Raw genomic sequence first — 18,181 nt, 5'->3', positions numbered from 1 at the left:
ATATAAATTAATGAGACTTTTTTACAAATTAAAATAAATATCAATATAATAATATATTTAGATAATGATTATTATGATTTTTAATTTATAGTTAATCTCAATGGTAACATAAGCGAAAGGCAATTTGATGAAATTAAGTGATTTGATTGGTTAATAAGTCATTAATTAACTGTCTTATAATATATATTAAGATAAGATTAAGATTAGATAAGATTAAGATAAGGGAAATGCTATTTAACGTGCATAAAACAACTTTTACCTTCCATATTAAAAGCCCACCCCTGATTTTCATGATAAATGTACAAATAATTTATGCACTATTTAGCAAACCCCTTAAGATAATGGAGTTTTGAATTTTCATCACTCTGAAATCTGATTACAACGACTACTAGACTATAATGGATGCGTCTCCCGCATTACCCTACCAAGTATATCAATCTTTATTTCTAGTCCCCTTGATTAATTGTGACCAAAATTACTACAAACACGAAACACCACATTACTAAAATCAAACATGGGAATATATAGAAGTTATTAATAATTTAGCAAACTGCAGATCAGATTAAATGTACTGTTGATCATCAGGGCTATTTCAGAGATTTTGTGCGATATCGCAAGAAAGCCCTCATAATATCACAACAGATGACCTTTAACGCAAGAGATGTAGATAAAACTGGTCCATCAAGTTGAAAGATTAACTGTTGGGCTGCAGCTACACTTTGAAATGATTGATTAACTGTCAACCAAATTCAGGTGCTGCAGCATCAGGGTCGTCATCACTAGTCACTACCCATCAATGTGCTCGGATCATCTCCCCGAGCCCATCACTATCTAACTTAGTAGAATTGTTTAGGTTGAATAACTTAGTAGAATAGTTTGGGTTGAATCTGCTGCAGCTATTTCATCTAACAAGTAAAAAATTTTTTGCCCCCCCCCCCCCCCCCCCCCCCCTTTTATGTTGGTTAAATATTTAAGTTATTGCATAACATGACTTCTGAAGCATGCTTCTATTCTTTTGAATGCAAGACGGCCACTAAGAATTGTGTTCTGATAACTGCATTTTACAAGCTCACAGATATTCATATCCTAACAGCATTTCAATTGAAGAGCTACGAAGGAGCATAAACATATCTTCACTACATACAAGGCAAATACATAAAACAAGGCCAAAAATGATAACCTATGTTTGTTTGGCAGTTGAACACATACACGGCCATCGTGTGTTTCTACATATTCTTTCTAACTCCATGTGAAACAGAAATAGCTTCAAGCCTTCAATATATAACCTTTGCCATAAAATTGCATTATCTGAAATGAATTAAAGGAAACAATCCTAAAATAGAAACTACTGCTAGTTATAAAAACTGACCACCTAATTTTCACCAATATATAATTTAAAACAAGGAATATAGTCTAAGAATTGCATGATGACATTCTAAAATTACTGACCTTTAACCACAAGAGATGTAGATAGCTGGTTACAAATTGTGACAGCTAAAATTCCAAATCAATTACGACACGTTAACCAAATCCAGGTGGCGCATCAGGGTCGTCATCACTATCATCACCTTGCTCTTTATTATCATGGGTATCGTTGTTTGATCCTTTCTGTGTTTGGTGGTTCATTGTTTCCATCGACAGCGTAATTGGAGTTATAATGTCGATCTGATGAGAAATAGTTTGTGAGAAACCAGGAGGTTCTTTCGGTTCATTATCAGATATGATATTGACTTCAACAGTTGACTCATTATTCGATGTATGAAGATGACATTCGTTACGGATTCGTTTTGGATCATGTACTATGGACTCTGTATATTTGTCTCGTTTTGGTCTAGAAAGTTTATCATAAACGGATTTCACGGTTTCAGTGATGTCAGTTTTCATGCCATCAGAATCAGATGATCGGATAATTTCCCACAGCACATCAGAGATCTTTTCATTTAACTTGCCCCTGCAATTTGAAACGAGTACAAGATTAGAGAACTAAATGTCTGGAAAACAACATATAAGTCATGATATTAAAAGGGTATCCATTAACAGAAAAGAAAAAAGCTACCCGACTTCTTGATGGATGGCATCAGCCAGTTGTCGAGGCTTCAAGTTGTCAGCTCCAGGAAGGTTAATTGCTACAGACTGCTTAACAATTGACACAATGCTATTGCGCAGCTCTTCCTGGGCATTAAACAGACAGAGAATCTTCTATAATCTTCTATATAATAATAAGGGTTTTGTTAGTGACAGCCCTTAGGGTTGTCAGTAAAAACTAATTATTTAAGAAAGGGTGATGATCCATTATTATAAGGCGATAAAACCCCTGCCTGCCCTGCCAGGTCTATGATTCCACAAGTATAGTACACCAGTTTCAAAACGGTTTTTACCTTGTAACATAAAATATACACAAATTGCAGTGATACTAATAGAACAAAAAACAAGAAGAAGAAGAAACACTACAAGCATCCGAAAGAAAGAGCCCTAAAAAACTAACAACAATATATAAAATTAATTAATTGAAAAGTAAGTGCGTGTGTGTGTGTGACTCACATTATCCTTAAGTTTGCGGATAAGGTTGAGACGGAGTCTATCGAAATCACCGTCATCTTTCAGCTTCGAAATCACATCCTCACTGCCGATTTTCTCATCTACTCCGCCGCCGTTACCGTTTTCCATTTATATAAATATAATAATACAAATATATTACTGGTTTACATACATATACCCCTAGGAACAAACCGTAGATAAGGTTGATTTATAGATGTGATCTTTTTTGGAATCGGAAACGGAAGAAGAAACCACTGTACAAAATTTAAAACCGGTTAATTATCCAGCTTACTACCCATCCTTTTACTTTTAGTTTTGGACCCGTTTAAAAGAAAAAATTATATAAATACAGTTATTTCATCAGTCCACTAACAAAACCCCAAAAATAGAAAAACAAATATATTGTCACTTTTTAGATTAAAGATCTTATTAACTAAACAAATCCCAATTTTAAACGCAAGCATGTGATCGAAAACTTAACATGTTTTCAACTTGTTTACAAATTATAAAACTGTCATAGTGTCATTGCATACACGTTTATTGGTGTATCCCCAAAAAATAGTAGTATACCAAATTTGTTTTACTGTGTTGTACAATATAAATCTGTAAAACACATTATTGATGTATTATAAAAACCTTCCCTTGTATAATTACAAACGTAGTATATATATTTAAAATTTGTATTTGTGATTCAGTAATACAAATTTTAAGTATATGATACTTTGAACTCACATATTATTATATTAACAATAATCTAATTGAATATTTAGTTGATTTGAGATGTTTGAACGTGGATAACAATAGCATTGGTTAAAAGGGTTGTTGTAGTTGCATCCATTTTTTTTTAATAAAATGTAAAGAAAATTGTTATAATGATTAAATTATCCATTTGAGATTTTAGTCTTGTGTCGAATACACGAGTTTACATTGTTATAAACATTAAATTATATTCAAGTTAAAAAGTCTTATTAACTCAAAAGAAAAATAGCCAAAAAATAATCATGAAAGATGTTAATAACGTAACAGATGTTTCATCCAAAAAGTTGAGCTTACATGCATGTTTAGCTAGCAGAAACATTGAGCGGGTGGATTTTACTTAAAAGTTAGAGATTAATCGGAACGTTCATTCTTCTAGTAGATCTCCAATGTTCGGAATTAATGAATAATGGAATGAGCGGTATATCTTTTTGCCTTATTAATAAATAAATTTACAGTCAAATTTTAAGATAAATACATGTTATGAATAATATTTTAATGAAAGTGGATTACCTGTTCATCTAACAATACTTCAAAAAAAAAGGACAATAGTACAGTTATTTTTTAAAGTCTTAATATATTTACATTAGATTGTATTTATTTTTTAGTAACTAATATTATATTTATATGATTGAACGTATACTTAAGATATATATTAGTTATTATTTTATTGATTATATATTAGCTATTATTCTATTGGATATATCTCATTTATTATTATTATTATCTATTATTGAAATTAATGGTTAAAAGGTGTAAATTTGTAATTGAAAACAAAAAAATGTTGATTAAAATAATTATAAATGAAGTATTTAATGAGTAATATATTTGGAGAGTGATTTTTAAGATTTTTAGTTTATAATTAAATTAATAATGACATCATCAATATATTAATTTGATAAAATGAAGAACTATGATTGGTGAATAAGCTATTAGATCAGTTATATTACTATATACAAAGATAACAAAAATACGATAAGTAATAGATATATGTGTATTAATTATATAACATTGTTTAAATATAAATAGACATTTCAAATTTAATATTTATTTATTTTTTTATCTATATCTATATCTATACTATATCTCTATCTCTACTACACTATAAAGCATTTGTTTCTTCCGAATTTTTTCAAATTTCAACTTTTCAACAATTTACACATATTAATGCATAATGTACGATACATCTATATACATCTCAACCATTCATTTTTCTCTCTCCTGCATAAATCATTTTATTTCTTTAATTCATTCAAAATCTTTTATCTCAAATACCGTACATCGATAAATTATAAAAATTACATGGGTATTTTTAAAATTTAATGATCTTTCATTAGAGATGTCATTCGGTATAGTTTCGACGAATTTTTAAATCTGAGGGCGGAGCCCGTACGACTAGGACATTTGTCTATCACACTCTATGACCTATTACCCCCACCATCTTACTGCCACAATGCGCGGGTACTTTCTCTCGTTATAAAGTAAATAGGGTTTTGTAACACCCCAAGCTAGGCTCGAAATATTACCGAAAAGATATAGTATATGCATGAGATTATCGTAGAATAATTCTAAATGATTAACAAGGAATCCGGTGGATCCAAACATGACATAACAAGTACCAAATGCACAAGGAGCATGTAGCCATCAAGCGTTTACAAAATGATATCAAAAGATGGCAAACGATCCTAAGCATAAAGTCAAAGTAGGGCAAATGAATTTGTGATCCACGTAAGTCCAAGCCCGGGTTCTAATGCAACCTCAATCATGCTAATCGCACTTGAATCACCTGATTACCTGAAAAGTGTACTAAACAAGTTCAACACTAGGTGGGTAAGTTCGTAGTAATGGTTCACAAGGAACCATCCAAGTCGCAACATGTGTAAAGTATAGGCAAATCATGACATGTACAAGGTGCAAGTAAATCATAACTTACGGTAAACCATCGCATCACACAAAAATGTAGAGAGGGTTACTCATGGCGTACCCTTGCCACATGTTAGTACTCGCACAAGAGTCTAATCACATTAATTAGAGAAAACATAACATGCACGTCCAAACAATAAGACATCAAATAATGTATCATAAATGCATCATAACTACAACAAAAGCCACCACAACCAAAATGTTCTCAAGTATGAAATACTCGGTAGTACGTCGTACAAAAGCGCGTTCTCAAGTGTATGACACTTGGTAGTACACCAACCAAACTATAAGTACAACAACATGTTCTCAAGTGCAAGGCACTTGGAAGTACGACAACCAATCATCCAAACCACAATGCACATACATTTCATACGACTTTACATTTAAGGAATCGAAGATGCTTGTATACATGGTCACTCGCATCCTTCCCACCACATCTAACAACTCATTAAAGGTATCATCGTCTTCCATGTATGTACTACTATCCTAATCATATCATACAATCCAAACCAAACACATAATCCAACAATAATAGGTTAAACCGTCAACAAATCAATCAAACAAGCAATCAAGCAATAAGACAAATCGTAACGTGAGCCAATCAATCAATAAGTGCAAAGCATGTTCTCATATGTAAAACACTTGGAAGTACATCGACCAATCAATAAGTACGAAAGCATGTTCTCAAGTGTAAAGCACCTGGAAGTACATCAGCCAATCATTAAGTACGAAAGCATGTTGTCAAGTGTAAAACACTTGGAAGTACATCAACCAATCACAAGTCCATTCATTTCCACTGAACAACATGTACATACACTTTGGAGGATTTTGCTTTCATCAAGTCCCAGATGCTTATATATAGAGTTACCCGCAGCCTTCCCACCACATCTAACAACCTTTTGAAGGCATAACCGACTTCCATGTATGTACGACTATTCTAATAGTCACAATGTCACAATCATATGCGTAAACCATCCAACAATCACTCAAATAATCTACAATAAGCAATAAGTCATCAATCAAATCAACCAAAATTAAACAAGCATGTATATGTACACTTTTCAGTCCGAATCTCAATTTTATCTCAAAAACCGTACGTCGAAATATTATAAAAGTTATATGAGTGTTCTTAAAATTTCATGCTCTTTCATTAGAGATGTCATTCGATATACTTTTGACGAATTTTTAAATCCGAGGGCGGAGCCCGTACGACTAAGGCATTTGGTTATCATACCCTATGACCTATCACCACCTATGGCCTATCACACTTTATGGCCTATCACACTTTATGACCTATCACTCTTACTATTTCAGACGCAACGCGCGAGTATTTTCTCTGGTATATACTAAAAGGACATTTGTGACTTAAATATTTAAGCACGTATCGACATCGATCAATAAACGTTTAGACCGTGAGGAGTAGCCCGTCCCTTTTCGAAAATATCATCCGTAACGCCCCCGTAATGCCTGGTCTCGGTTCCGGGGGGCGTTCCGCCCGTTAAAATTGAGAGCCCTTTCGATTTTGAACGCGTCGAATGAGCCCTCCTTCTTCTGTTTTTTCCCATCCCAAGGCATTTATGTTTTTCTTAAACCCCTAAATTTAAACACTATATATACATACACATTACCATTTAACAAATCAATCCTCATTTTATCTCATATTCTTCTTATTTCTTTCATTCTTATCCTAATATTTATACACTCAAACAACAAATGGCTAGACCTTGGACACCAGATGAGACTATTTAGCGAGAGCTTGGCTTGACGTAGCCGAAGATCCAAACGCAAAGACGTACCAACAACGAAGAACATTTTGGAGTCGTGTAAGGGAAGTCTTTATTAATCTAGAAAATCATCAAGGCGAGCAAAGGAGCGTTGGGAGTTTGCAAGGAAAATGGCGGAAGATGCGCCACTCAATTCACAAGTTCGAACACATCTATGCTCGTGTGAACAATGAAATAAACGCGATGCTTGTCGAAGTTGCTTTAGACGAGTATCGTATGACACATCCTGACTTTCTCTACCTCCCGGAGTGGGCATTGCTACGAGCTAGTCCAAGTTCATGGTTATAGGTGTGTGTGGTATGTGGATTTTTTTGAAATTTTTAGTTGTGGTTTTGGAATGAGAGGATGAAGGTATTTATAGGTGAAAAAGTTTAAATTTAAAAATTTGCCGTTACTGTTCAATCTATCCGTTATTATTCAAATTTTGTATTTAATTTTAGATTTAATTACATTATTTCTATAATTTAATTTAAAAAAAAAAAGAATGTCGTTAGAGGGAATGTCCTACTCCAAGGGAATGCCCCAAAAAAAAGAGAATGCCTCTAATCTCATCAAATGTAATATGGTGTGTTGTGAGTGGTGGAAGGGCATTCCCAAATAAAAGGGAACTAGAGTTTATTTGGTAGAGTTGAGCCACTAATGCAACCATCTAATATTTGCTGCACATAGTTTCTATAGGTACAAAAACATATGATATTCCTACCATAATACAAATATCAACTCATTAAATACTCAAAAGCAAAATGACCTAATTTCACTACACTTGAAATTTTAATTCATCTTATATTCTATAACATAGGAGTAATATAATCAAGAATCATGTATTAATTTATAGGGTGTATACAATACTAATGCTATATTGTTCTCCCGTTGTATTTCCCCACCCAATGCCAAATCTTTGTTAATAAGAGAATCTCGAAGATATAATAAATTAAGAACACGCAGAAAATAAGAAGATATAATAAATTAAGAACACGCAGAAAATAAGATACCTGTATATATAATCGATGAATCAAAGACATAAAGATGGAAGAGATACAAAAACATTACCTAATAATAATGCTTAAGATTAAAGGAGGAGGTGGACATAATTAGATCAGGTGAAGAGTGTGATTTAGATAAGGAGAAGCTCCAAATTACTAATAAAAAGGGAATAAGAAAGTAAAGACAGGTGACCTGTCACATATGCACGTGACAGTAAAACATTAACCCTCAAAAACCAAAAAGAGATGTAAGCCCGGGGAGTCGAACCATTGGCCGCAGGATTCAAAGACAAAATCTAAAACCAGTTTTACTAATGTTCAATCTGTTCACAAATCAGCTAAATTTATATAAATCATGGTTATAAACAATTACTGTTCATAACCGTCGTTATTAATGAGATTATATTATATATATATATATACCATGCCTGCACTCCTCATAGTCTTATTGGTAGATATTACATTGAGGCGTTATACGGAAAAGCCGGGTGGCCACACACAGACACAGTAGACTAACAAGTTGCTAATTTTGTCGGTCAAATAATGGCTACAACCGATAAGGACCACCTCCCTGTTGCCATAATCCATCGTCTCCCCAGCTTCAATTACTCGGTCTCGTGGCTCCAACACATCGTCAACCCGATCGAACATTCGGACCCCACTTACCCGGTCCATCGTCTATCCGCCCGGGTCTTAATCGTTGTCGGTCCTAACCCACTCACTTCCGACCACTTGGACCAATACCCGTCTGTTGAATGCGTTATTGGAACATCCGCCGGTATTGACCACATTGATCTAGCAGCGTGCCGGCGCCGTAATATCCGTGTCACTTCCGCCGGTGATGCCTTCTCTGAAGACGGCGCTGATTATGCTGTTGGGCTTTTGTTGGACGTCCTCCGGCGTCTGTCTGCTTCTGATAAGTATGTTCGGGCTGGGTTGTGGCCCGTTAATGGCGATTATCCACTTGGTAACACGGTCAGTCGGTCCCTCCCTCCCTATTTTCTTTCTTTCTTTATTATACTAGTATAGCATGTAAGATGCCTTGATACGGCTCACGAGCCCTGTATTTTGATAAACGATCGTGACTCGAGTAAACAAAGTTGATTTTAAGTATTAGCTCCACTTGATAACACCTTCGGTCAGTACCATTTATTCTTAGGAAGAATTGTTATGCATAATTGCTAATAAATAGGGCATACAACTTGTTTTTGCATGTTAAACATAAATCATTTCACTTGTAATATGGTAAATGTAATTATCTAACATTCTTCAATACTAGCTTTGTATTCGTGCATTGTGGTGAGAATATAAGTGAAGAGAGGAAGATTTTGTAAGGTGTTCAAGTATGGGGGTTTGTTTATAATAATAGAGAGATAAGTGGAGTGTTTAGTTGGCTATGTCTTTTGGCAAGACTAGCCTGAGGTTAGTAGCTTGTAACTGAAGTTTTTGTTATTACTAGTCTAGTACCCGCGCGTTGCAGCGGCGACGGTTCATAACGCGCGAGATGCAATTACGGTAATAATTTACAAACTGTTTAACTTTTTCTACGATATGCGGCAATACAACATTTTCAAAGTAGCATCTAACCGTGTCTATCATTTTTTTTATATAACCTATACTTTAGATGCAAAAATTAAACAAACCCCATAAGACTTGTCCCAACAGAAAAATGTTAAACAATGACAGATGCATAAAAACTTCACTGGAAACCCAATCTCTTTATTAATGACCACAATTTGAAAAGTTTGGCTATAAAAAATTATAAGTACACACCAATTCCATGGTTATATATACAAACGTACAAAACAACTTGAAATTGCCAGGTCCATACACTTTATGTATGGGCACGCATAGAGCTAATGAAATGGTTTCTAGTTGGTTGATGCATTAGTTTAGAAAACTGACCAATTTTATGATTAAAATGCAAAATATACATCCTGGGTACATTAAACATTAAAGAGCTTCGTGATCCTTTGATTATTAAGTGGACTTTTTTGGGTCATCATTTTGTTTAAAGGGTTTAGGGTTATCCTTTTTCTCCATGACTTCCTGAGTTCCTGTATCTCTTCTTGGTAACCTTTTATCAAGCTCTTCAATGCATCCCTATAAGCAGATGCTCTGGTCATGTAAACCCGCTGCAAATCTGGCCTACGCGTCTTCATTCCACCTCGAGCAGCTACAGCAGTCATCATTGATCAACAACACACTCTTTGATCATCCCATTCACCACTTGCCCAAACACAACATCACTCCGCTCTCACCATGCATTATGGTCTCAACACACACACACACACTACCTCTAAATAGAGGTGGCAATTATTACCGAATTACTCACAAATCGAATGTTTTGGTTATTTGTAATATGTAATGGGTCAAATGGATAAGTGAAATACAAATGATAAAAGCTGACAATGGAACAGGAAAAATTGGCCTAATCGTATTATTGAGGCATAAAACCTCCAATATTATATATTATATAAAAATTCAATTTACGCTGAAACAATATAACATTGTAATTACGGTAAGTATTCATAAAACTTTTGTTCTTTGTTACCCGACCTAGCCATTCTGCCACTTTTAATTCAAATAAGTGTACAGATTACTGATATGATACCAGGTATGCATACATTACCTTAGTGCAATGCCAAGTCTACCACAATGTCGTTCACGTATCATCAAAAGAGTGCTAAATTTAGATGATTTAGTGTCTGCCCATTTCTGCAACTCTTTGAAAGTCTCTTCAAACATATCTGGCTGGTCCCTGGAGTCTGGAGAAGACTGTCCATCGGGTTTATCCACGACTTCTGCACCCAAGTTTGCAGAAAATGCAGCCGTTCACCCTGTTACAAAACACACACCATTAAAAGATAAACAGATAACCGGAAACCATGCACTATCACATGATACACAATCTATGCTAATTAATATAAAATACATGATACAAATAGAGATGTGTAACCAACAGAGCAGCTGCAAACAGTTGGTAAACCTTTTTGGTAAAGTGCTTCAACCAGTTGGTCACATGTTGTCTGCATCTTCTTCTTCGTTTTCTGCAAGCTTCGAGTAGAAGATAATAGTTATAATAACAGATTGATCGAACTGTGAGGGTAATGTCTGAATTAAAATTTTAAGATATATTGACAAAATAACTAGTGAAAGAGCCAACATATTTGTAAAATCACAAAAGAAGTAGCAACTTCTTGGTTCAGAAACAGCTTGGATAATGAATGTCTAACCATTGTCTAATGGAAAGAAAATAACCGTTTGATGCGTAATCACTCCTCTGACTACTCAACTTTGTAATCCCCTGCAATACTATAAATATTGTTTCAATAAAGCATAATTAATGAAGACTTTCAATACAAAATAACCAAATCAGGTAACTTACAAATTAAACAAAAGTATAATTTAAGAACCAAAATCACAAACCTGGATCCCAACAACCCCTAACACAAACATACAAACAAAAACAAATGTTAATGCAATTTACATTTACAAATAGATTGGAGGTTAGAAAATTGTTCATTTGCAAACTGTTTCTTTAAAATCCTGGCCATCCAATAACCATGATCTACGACCTAGATTAAAGTTTCTCTCCTCTCTCTCTCATCATGTTGTTGCTACTACTCCGATCACCACCATAATTTCCGACCATCACCACCACTACCATCATCTCCGGCCACCACCATTATCATCTCCGACCATCACCACCACCACTACCATCATCTCCGACCATCAGTCATCCTCCTCCTTCGGCGACGGCGACGACGACCACCACGACCACCAGATCTGTCCCTCTCCTTTTCTGGGGCCGACGCCGGCAACAAGGGCGGAGCCTGTACTGTATCAAACCGCCACCATCTCTTGGATCGCCGCCCATCAAATCCATACCATTCCCATATGCGTCCGGTGACAACCAATTTAGAACGGATGAGGGCAACGCCCGTAGTGTATCCACCCGAAAACGAACGACGGCAGTGGTGGCGTCGTCTGATCGGAAAAAGATGACCGGAGAAGGTGGATGGTGGTGGAGGAAATGAAAAACGAGATTACAAAGGGGAAGAAGGAGAGATAAAATGGATCTTGATCTTAGAAATGGATGGTGGAGATTTGTTTTCTAGTTCTCACCATTTTTCTAGTTTTCAAATGATTAGAAGTTTAGAACCCTTGGAGGTTAAAGATTAAAAGAAATACTATTCATTTGTGCAAAATAAAGTAATAAACATAGATTTGGAATAGAGATGAAATCTAGACGAGAGGAATTGTGTCATATGAGGAGTGGAAACCCTAGGTGGGAAGGAGCGTCCTTGTTTTAAAATCTTGGAAAGCAGACTCAGACTCAGATCTGAGAGGAACCCATATGAATCGAGAAGTAGATATGAGAGGTTAGAACTATTTTGAATTAAAGAGCACCAGTTTGACGTTAGAATCAATTATAACCTAAAAGAGAGCATCTGAATTTGAAATGAAGGGAATTGAGCAGATGAGAGAGAGAGAGAGAGAGAGAGATAGAGAGAGAAATTTGAAATTTGAAATGAAGGGAGCTTATCAGTCCAAAGTGAATCCCGCTCAAATGGGGGAAGTGGGGGCCATCTTGAGGAAGATTCATAGATACTGTAGAGAGTCTTAAAATTTAAGACTTTTTAAGACTACAGGAATTAAGATTCTTGTACATATGCTTCTTTTGCTTGTATAGTAATGAAATACCCTTGTTAAATGCTTATAATAGGAGTATAGATAATATGTTTGACAAAGTAGTTGTCGCTTATAGCTAAGGAATGTAAAATTTCATGAAGGAAATACATATTAGTTTTCATAGGTGGAATCCTCGGAAAAGAGGAAAAGAAGGGGGGGGGGGGGGGTAATGCATCTTTCCATAACATCAAAGCAATATTCCAAAAGCTAGTAAACTTAAGTTTCCATAAGCTCTTATAACCTTATGGTGATACGTATCAAGAGTCATAAATGGCATCTTGACTTGTGGATCCAAGGGGATGACATGCTTTCCTTGATATAAGACCGTCTATTGGACATATTATCTATTAGGAATACGGCTGCACACACACACACAATTACCAGAAAAGACCAGAGAAATAACAAGGAAGAACAAGAGAGATATAAGGTGGTATCTCTCACTAAATGTGTGAACTAATGCACTGGCTGCAACTAGAAAATATTATTAAAGCCATCTGCCTCTAATCTCTCACACAGGAATTACAAGTACATGACAATTATATATAATAGATAGATTAAGGTTATTAACTTAATCCCCAAGTTACCAAGCAAAATGGGCCTAAATAAATTAAGGGGTTGCTGCTATAAGGGATACTGTTGTAACTTGTAAGTCCTTTGCCTTAACAGCCTTCTAAACTGGCTGCATTATCAAGTCACCATAAACCCAACAATCTCCCACTTGGAGGCTTGATAAACTTCAAACTGCCTTCCGCTGTGAATACTTGTACTTGTACGCCTAGTAACTCTCCTTGGTAAGCAAGAAATCATCTGGGGAGACTTTATCAATCGAAATCTTGGTTTTCACAACCCATGTCGTTTGGAAGCTTTAACTGAAGCTTTGACTATCTTGCTGCCAATGCTCCCACTGTCATGATGTCCCTCGACTGGTTTAACTCGTTCGTCCTGAATCTTCACATTGGCTCTAGGTTTCTCTTTTGCAAAGCAAACCCTTTTCTGCCCACGAGATTCTGTGAACCGGAGTTCCTTTTTCTCCAGAACTGATTTATTCTGATGTTCTGATGCTAAGCTAACAAAGTATAAGGAATCTCTCTTGTGTCCATGAGCTATCACGAGATTTAACAATTTTCCACTGCCTATTCTTGAACTTAACCTCGTGCCCCAGGTCATCCAACTGCCCAACTGAAATTAAACTGTTCTTCAAGCTTGGAATAACCCTCACATCTCTCAATGTCCAAGTAGTACCGGCTGAAGTTATCATATCCTAATCTCCTATGCCCGTAACATCAAGTATATCATCATTTGCCAGCTTAACCTTTCCGAAGTCCCCTGCTTTAAGATTCTTCAACGTCCCACTGTCGTGGGTAGCATGAAGCGAAGCACCAGAATCCATTACCCAAGAATCCACAGTACTTTCTACGCTACAGATTAAAGCATCTGCTTCATCATGTGAAGCAAAAGTAGTATTCACCTTTTTAGTTTCATTCGGACATTGATTTCTAAAATGGCCGACCTCTTTACAGTTCCAACAGGTCACATCATTACGAGCCTTAGACTGACTCCTTTTCTTGTTTCCGTGTCTACTACCTATGTTATTACTCCTTCCTCTACCTACATTTAACAAGTCACTTGATGATTCGACAGAATTCTTTTGTCTGACGGCTTCGCCTAGAATTAAATCTCGAATCCCTTCAAAAGTGAGCTTTTTGGATCCCGCTGAACTTGTAACAACTGTAACAGTTCCAGACCAACTGTCGGGTAGCAAAGCCTGGACCTCATCATCGAATATCTGCACGGACTCAAGTCTAGACAAAATCGAATTCATATTATTGATGTGCACTGTTACTGAACTTCCTTCCTTCATCCTTGTATTCACCAAATCTCGAATCAAGAAAACTTTATTTGCTGCCGAAGGCTTCTCGTACATATTAGACAACGCATCCATGATTTCCTTCGCGGTCTTCTCTTTCAGAATGTTGAACGCAACATCCTTAGATGATGTCAGCCGAATAACTAGCCGAATAACTGCCTTAGCTTTCTTATCCAAAGTTTCCCATTTGTCTGGTTTTATCGTCTCCGGTCTTTCATTGGACAATACCACGTCCAATTCCTTCTCAACTAGCAAATCTTCTACTTGCATCTTCCACCAACCGAAACCTTTCCCGTTAAACTTTTCAATTGTAATCTTTCTATCTTCTGCCATTACAATGACTCAACAAAAAAATTGATCACGAAAAAAGAGCGTCTAACAAGAGAAAGCTGCTAATTCACAAACTGAAAACCCTAATCTGCCCAATTGAGCCCTAATCTACCCAATTAAACCCTGATCCGCCCAATTGAACCCTATCTGCCCAAAATTAGACCTGATTCTACCAGATCAGACTTAATTCTGCCTAATTTTTCCCAAATCAGACCTAATTTTGGCTGGCGGTGGTGGCTCTAGTGGCTGGTTTTTGCCGGAACCCTAAACTGGGTGACGGCTGTGGTGGCTGGACTTGTCTGCAACCCTAATCTGGGTGACAGCTGGGTGAATGTGTGATATATATGCAAAACCTAGCCCTGATACCACTTATTAGGAATACGGCTGCACACACACACACAATAACCAGAATAGACCAGAGAAATAACAAGGAAGAACACGAGAGATATAACGTGGTATCTCACACTAAACTGCGTGAACTAATCCACGGGCTACAACTAAAAAATATTATTAAAGCTTTCAGCCTCTAATCTCTCACACAGGAATTACAAGTACATGACAACTATATATAATAGATAAATTAGGGTTATTAACTTGATCCCCAACTTACCAAGCAAAATGGGCCTAAATAAATTAAGGGGCTGTTGCTATAAGGCATGCTGTAGTAAGCCCTTTGCCTTAACAACCTTCTAAACTAGCTGCATTATCATGTCACCATAAACCTAACATTAGCTTCCTTATTTTTTCAAATAGATAATTTTACAAATTATGGCTTATCTAATGATCTATTTTTGTAGCATTACTAATTATTATCTTTAGGATATAAGGGTGTCCGTATATTTACTTATGTAGTTATACCGGTCCAAAATGAATTATTGGTCAAGGACCTATACTTGAGATATCGGTTATCTTGATGGGATATCAACAATTTTTAATATTATGTAATATCTATATATATATATATATATATATAATAATTAATGCGTGTTACTTAATAGAAATATCAAAAGTCAAGCTTAAAAGTGTCAATATTTGATAGATTAGTTTTAATACTTATTGTTTGTTATGTTGTGTTTAAGTCTGGATAAAAAACAAAAAACAAATAAATAAAATAAAATAAGGGTTAAGTACAAAAATCATCCCTGTGGTTTGTCAAATTTGCAGTTTTCATACCTCCGTTAACTTTTTGTCCAAAATCATCCATGTGGTTTGCACTTCGTCCTTCTGTTAAGTTTTTGTCTCACTTCTCTAAAATCATCCCCGTGGTTTGTTCTTTTTTCAATTTTCATCCCTATAGTTAATTTTTTTTATATAAAAAAATTCAGATATTTAATCAAATACATTGTCCGCATAATCTTTTATTTATATACATATATATTTGCGAATGTTATGATATGTATAAACAATAAGTCCCATTTAAAGAAGCAGAGTAATGGTTCGCTATATCGAAAAAGGATGCTAGTTAACATCCGTACTAAAAATACCTTGGTAACATTGTTTCATAAATGAGTGGTCGGCAATTTTTTTCCCGAAGTTAGGAAAAGTATCAAGAACATCTTTTATCAACTACCCATGATACTTTGTTTGTCCTACAACATCAACCTAGGGATTAACATATGACCCGAAAACCCGAGACCCGACCTAGGCCCTTCCGAACCAAACCGCCCGATAAGGTAACGGGCGGGATCACTCTTTTGATTTTGTTGCATAGCTTGGGTTTCGGGGTGGGCCAGGTCGGGTCGGGTTTTGACACGTTATGAACAAATGTTTGAATTTAAAAAATAATAATAACAGGGATGAAAATTGCAAAACGAACAAACCACAGGACGATTCTAAAGAAGTGGAGTGAAATGACGAAAATGCCCATCACGTGACTTGCACATAGGGGGACTTAACAGAAGTAGGGACGAAGTGCAAACCACCGGGATGATTTTAGCCAAAAAGTTAACCGAGGGATGAAAACTGCAAATTTGACAAACCACAGGAATGATTTTTGCACTTAAACCATAAAATAAACTTAAAAACTGAAATCCCACTGAAGTTTGGACCGATATCGGTGTGATATCGGTAAATATCACCGATTATATCAGGAGCGAAATTCTAGAAGAGGACCAAAAACGGAAATCCCACCAAAATTGACTACACAGATATATATTTATAAGGAGAATGTTTGCTTATAGGGTTAAATTTAAAGAGCTCGGATTGCATTTTGAGGATAGGGCTCACCCGCTCTAACTCTAATATAAGACCATCAATGAGACTTTTAAGATATATGTTTTTACCATAATAATATAGATGATGGAGATTAGCTCACCATTGGGCATGAAATTGAGAAAATCAAAACTTGTAGTTTTTGGATTAGAGGGATCATACTCCTTGGTATATAATACGTATAAGGTCATTTGACTTTTTTGGGTTGGTGGCTAATTAGGTGATAATGGGTATCTTATGTATCTAAAATGTTTAAAGAATGCGAATATATTGGATATGTAGGTTAATCTGTTATGAAATTTATCTAATGAGTAATGGATATCCAACTTTCATCGTGTAGTGTAGGAAACGAGTTGGGATAGTTGGGCTTGGACATATCGGCAGCTTGGTTGCTAAACGGTTGGAGCCATTTGGCTGCACCATTGCCTATAGCTCAAGATATAAGAAGCCACATGTCTCCTATGCATTCTACTCCTCTGTTCTTGATCTTGCAACCAATAGTGATGCTATAATCGTTTGCTGCGCGTTGACTGAAAAAACCCACCACATTATAAACCATGATGTCTTAACAGCTCTTGGCAACAAAGGCATTATCGTAAATATTGGGCGTGGGGCCCTGGTGGATGAAAAGGACCTAGTGAAATTCTTGGTTGAAGGTAAGCTTGGAGGAGCAGGTCTTGATGTGTTTGAGAATGAACCTCAGGTACCACAAGAGCTAATGAAAATGGACAACGTTGTATTGTCTCCTCATAAAGCTATTCTAACACCAGAGTCAATTGCAGCTGTGGAAGAGTTAGTTATTGGGAATATAAAAGCGTTTTTTGCAAATAAGCCACTTTTGTCTGAACTTAATCTTAATGATTAATGTTGGTTTGGATTAATTTGACACTTGTAATTCTGTTTTAATTTGCAGTATATGTTACATTATGTTACATTAATTAGCAAAACATTCGATTGTATCAACCATATATGCATGTTATCTTGTGTTCAAGTTTGAAATTGTTGCAGATGTGCTCCAGGATACAGATAGATACATACATAAATTAACTGCAGAACAGGGTTAGAAAATTCACAACATATATGATTTTATATGA

At 35.8% G+C, this 18,181-nt stretch overlaps 2 protein-coding genes across 4 annotated transcripts; one reads left to right on the top strand and one right to left on the bottom strand.

Moving 5' to 3' along the window:
• Window positions 1–1,013: 1,013 nt before the first annotated feature.
• Window positions 1,014–2,845, bottom strand: LOC122579592. 3 transcript variants are annotated; one of them, XR_006320668.1, is made up of 4 exons: window positions 2,542–2,845; window positions 2,057–2,172; window positions 1,450–1,951; window positions 1,014–1,308 (listed from the first exon to the last, which is right to left on the bottom strand). XR_006320668.1 is itself a non-coding variant. In XM_043751781.1 (3 exons), the coding sequence occupies exons 1-3, from the start codon at window positions 2,665–2,667 to the stop codon at window positions 1,522–1,524; spliced, it is 672 nt and encodes a 223-aa protein (XP_043607716.1). In that variant the 5' UTR covers window positions 2,668–2,845; the 3' UTR covers window positions 1,356–1,521. The 3 variants fall into 3 exon arrangements, 1 of the variants encoding a protein (XP_043607716.1); XR_006320669.1 differs by having other exon boundaries at window positions 1,014–1,286; XM_043751781.1 differs by lacking the exon at window positions 1,014–1,308 and having other exon boundaries at window positions 1,356–1,951.
• Window positions 2,846–8,420: 5,575 nt separating this feature from the next.
• Window positions 8,421–18,078, top strand: LOC122578514 (glyoxylate/hydroxypyruvate reductase HPR3). The gene is made up of 2 exons (XM_043750488.1): window positions 8,421–8,959; window positions 17,428–18,078. Exons 1-2 carry the CDS (start codon window positions 8,528–8,530, stop codon window positions 17,950–17,952), a joined length of 957 nt encoding a protein of 318 aa, XP_043606423.1. The 5' UTR covers window positions 8,421–8,527; the 3' UTR covers window positions 17,953–18,078.
• The last annotated feature ends 103 nt before the right edge of the window (window positions 18,079–18,181 follow it).

Source organism: Erigeron canadensis, chromosome 8, assembly GCF_010389155.1.
Source record: "Erigeron canadensis isolate Cc75 chromosome 8, C_canadensis_v1, whole genome shotgun sequence".
In the NCBI taxonomy this organism is placed as follows: domain Eukaryota; kingdom Viridiplantae; phylum Streptophyta; class Magnoliopsida; order Asterales; family Asteraceae; genus Erigeron; species Erigeron canadensis.
Note: the sequence above shows the minus strand (reverse complement) of the source record. Positions and strands in the feature narration are given on the sequence as shown.

Coding starts and splice junctions, on each gene's coding strand:
- LOC122579592 (XM_043751781.1), bottom strand. CDS start 2,667: ATGGAAAACGGTAACGGCGGCGGAGTAGATGAGAAAATCGGCAGTGAG. Junction 2,173..2,541: donor TCCGCAAACTTAAGGATAAT/GTGAGTCACACA, acceptor TTTAATGCCCAG/GAAGAGCTGCGCAATAGCAT. Junction 1,952..2,056: donor GCCATCCATCAAGAAGTCGG/GTAGCTTTTTTC, acceptor TTCAAATTGCAG/GGGCAAGTTAAATGAAAAGA.
- LOC122578514 (XM_043750488.1), top strand. CDS start 8,528: ATGGCTACAACCGATAAGGACCACCTCCCTGTTGCCATAATCCATCGT. Junction 8,960..17,427: donor ATTATCCACTTGGTAACACG/GTCAGTCGGTCC, acceptor TTCATCGTGTAG/TGTAGGAAACGAGTTGGGAT.